General features: G+C 32.6%; 1 protein-coding gene across 1 annotated transcript in view; it reads left to right on the top strand.

The window, feature by feature from the left end:
* UPB1 (beta-ureidopropionase 1) overlaps positions 1-563 on the top strand; it is a 26,321-nt gene extending 25,758 nt beyond the window's left edge. The window contains exon 10 of the mRNA XM_063457057.1: positions 274-563. Coding sequence (XP_063313127.1) covers positions 274-357 — 84 coding nt within the window. The 3' untranslated portion in view covers positions 358-563. The remainder of the gene's footprint in view (positions 1-273) is intronic.
* Positions 564-1,068: the final 505 nt, after the last annotated feature.

Here is a 1,068-nt window from a genome sequence, read left to right as displayed (position 1 = left end):
AAGTGACTGGATACTCTGTAGCAACATTCTATTGGATTTCACTCATTGAAGTTGACATTGATTGAATACCGAGCAGAAAACCGTTTACAATAAAAGAATAGTCAATACGAATTGAAGATCCTGTGCTCTTTAAACTCATCAGGCTTGATGAGAACGGTACAGAGATGGATGTTTTAATAAGCATTGAAAAGATCAATATGAGCATCCCATATATCAAGAAGTTAATATATATCATTTTCTCTAAAGTGTGTGATATTTCTTGTTTTTTTGCAGATGACTGGACGTTATGAGATGTATGCAGAGGAGCTGGCCAGGGTTACGAAACCAGACTTCCAGCCTGACATTGTACGAGAATAATGGGTAGAACTGGTACATGACATCTGTTACACAGCAGTTTTACATGTTCCAATTGGATATTACAACAGATGTGGAGAGAGCTAAAGTGATGGCAATTTGAGGCTGGGTAACCAGCAAACATGGTTTCATCTGGCTAATTATCTTTTCCCTGATGGAATTTTAAATTTAATAAACATAGCCCAATAATTCGTCTTCCATACCTATAATTGCAATTTAGATATTGAATCAGCTGCTAGCTTTATGCCATCACACATTGCAATAGTATTTAAGTTACATAATATCGAAAGAATCATGACAATATCTATTTAAACAAATTAATAATTTTCTATGCCATTATTATAGTATGGTCCTTAAAGGTTTGAACTCTTTTAAATGACAGGTGGAATTTAGAGAACTTGTATGCATTGTAATGATGTAATAGAGCATCATTTGTTTTGTTTTTAGTACTATAATATTATCATTTTGTTCAATATGTTGATTAATAAAGAAATTACCATCAAGTAAAGTAAAAAAAAAAAAAAAAAAAACACCTTTTACATTCCACTTCTAAAACAATATAATGGCACTAGTATTTTACAATCAAACTCTGGCTCTTACAGCTGATATGTAGTCTTGTTGAGAGCTCAATCCTTAATATTAACTAGTACGCAAAGGGCATAAACAGTGCTAAGAATGGACAACTCCTGTGTTAACCCTAAAAAAAAGTGTATA

Source organism: Pelobates fuscus, chromosome 5, assembly GCF_036172605.1.
Source record: "Pelobates fuscus isolate aPelFus1 chromosome 5, aPelFus1.pri, whole genome shotgun sequence".
In the NCBI taxonomy this organism is placed as follows: Eukaryota; Metazoa; Chordata; class Amphibia; order Anura; family Pelobatidae; genus Pelobates; species Pelobates fuscus.
The sequence above is the reverse complement of the archived record's forward strand: the minus strand, read 5'-3'. Positions and strand labels throughout refer to the sequence as shown.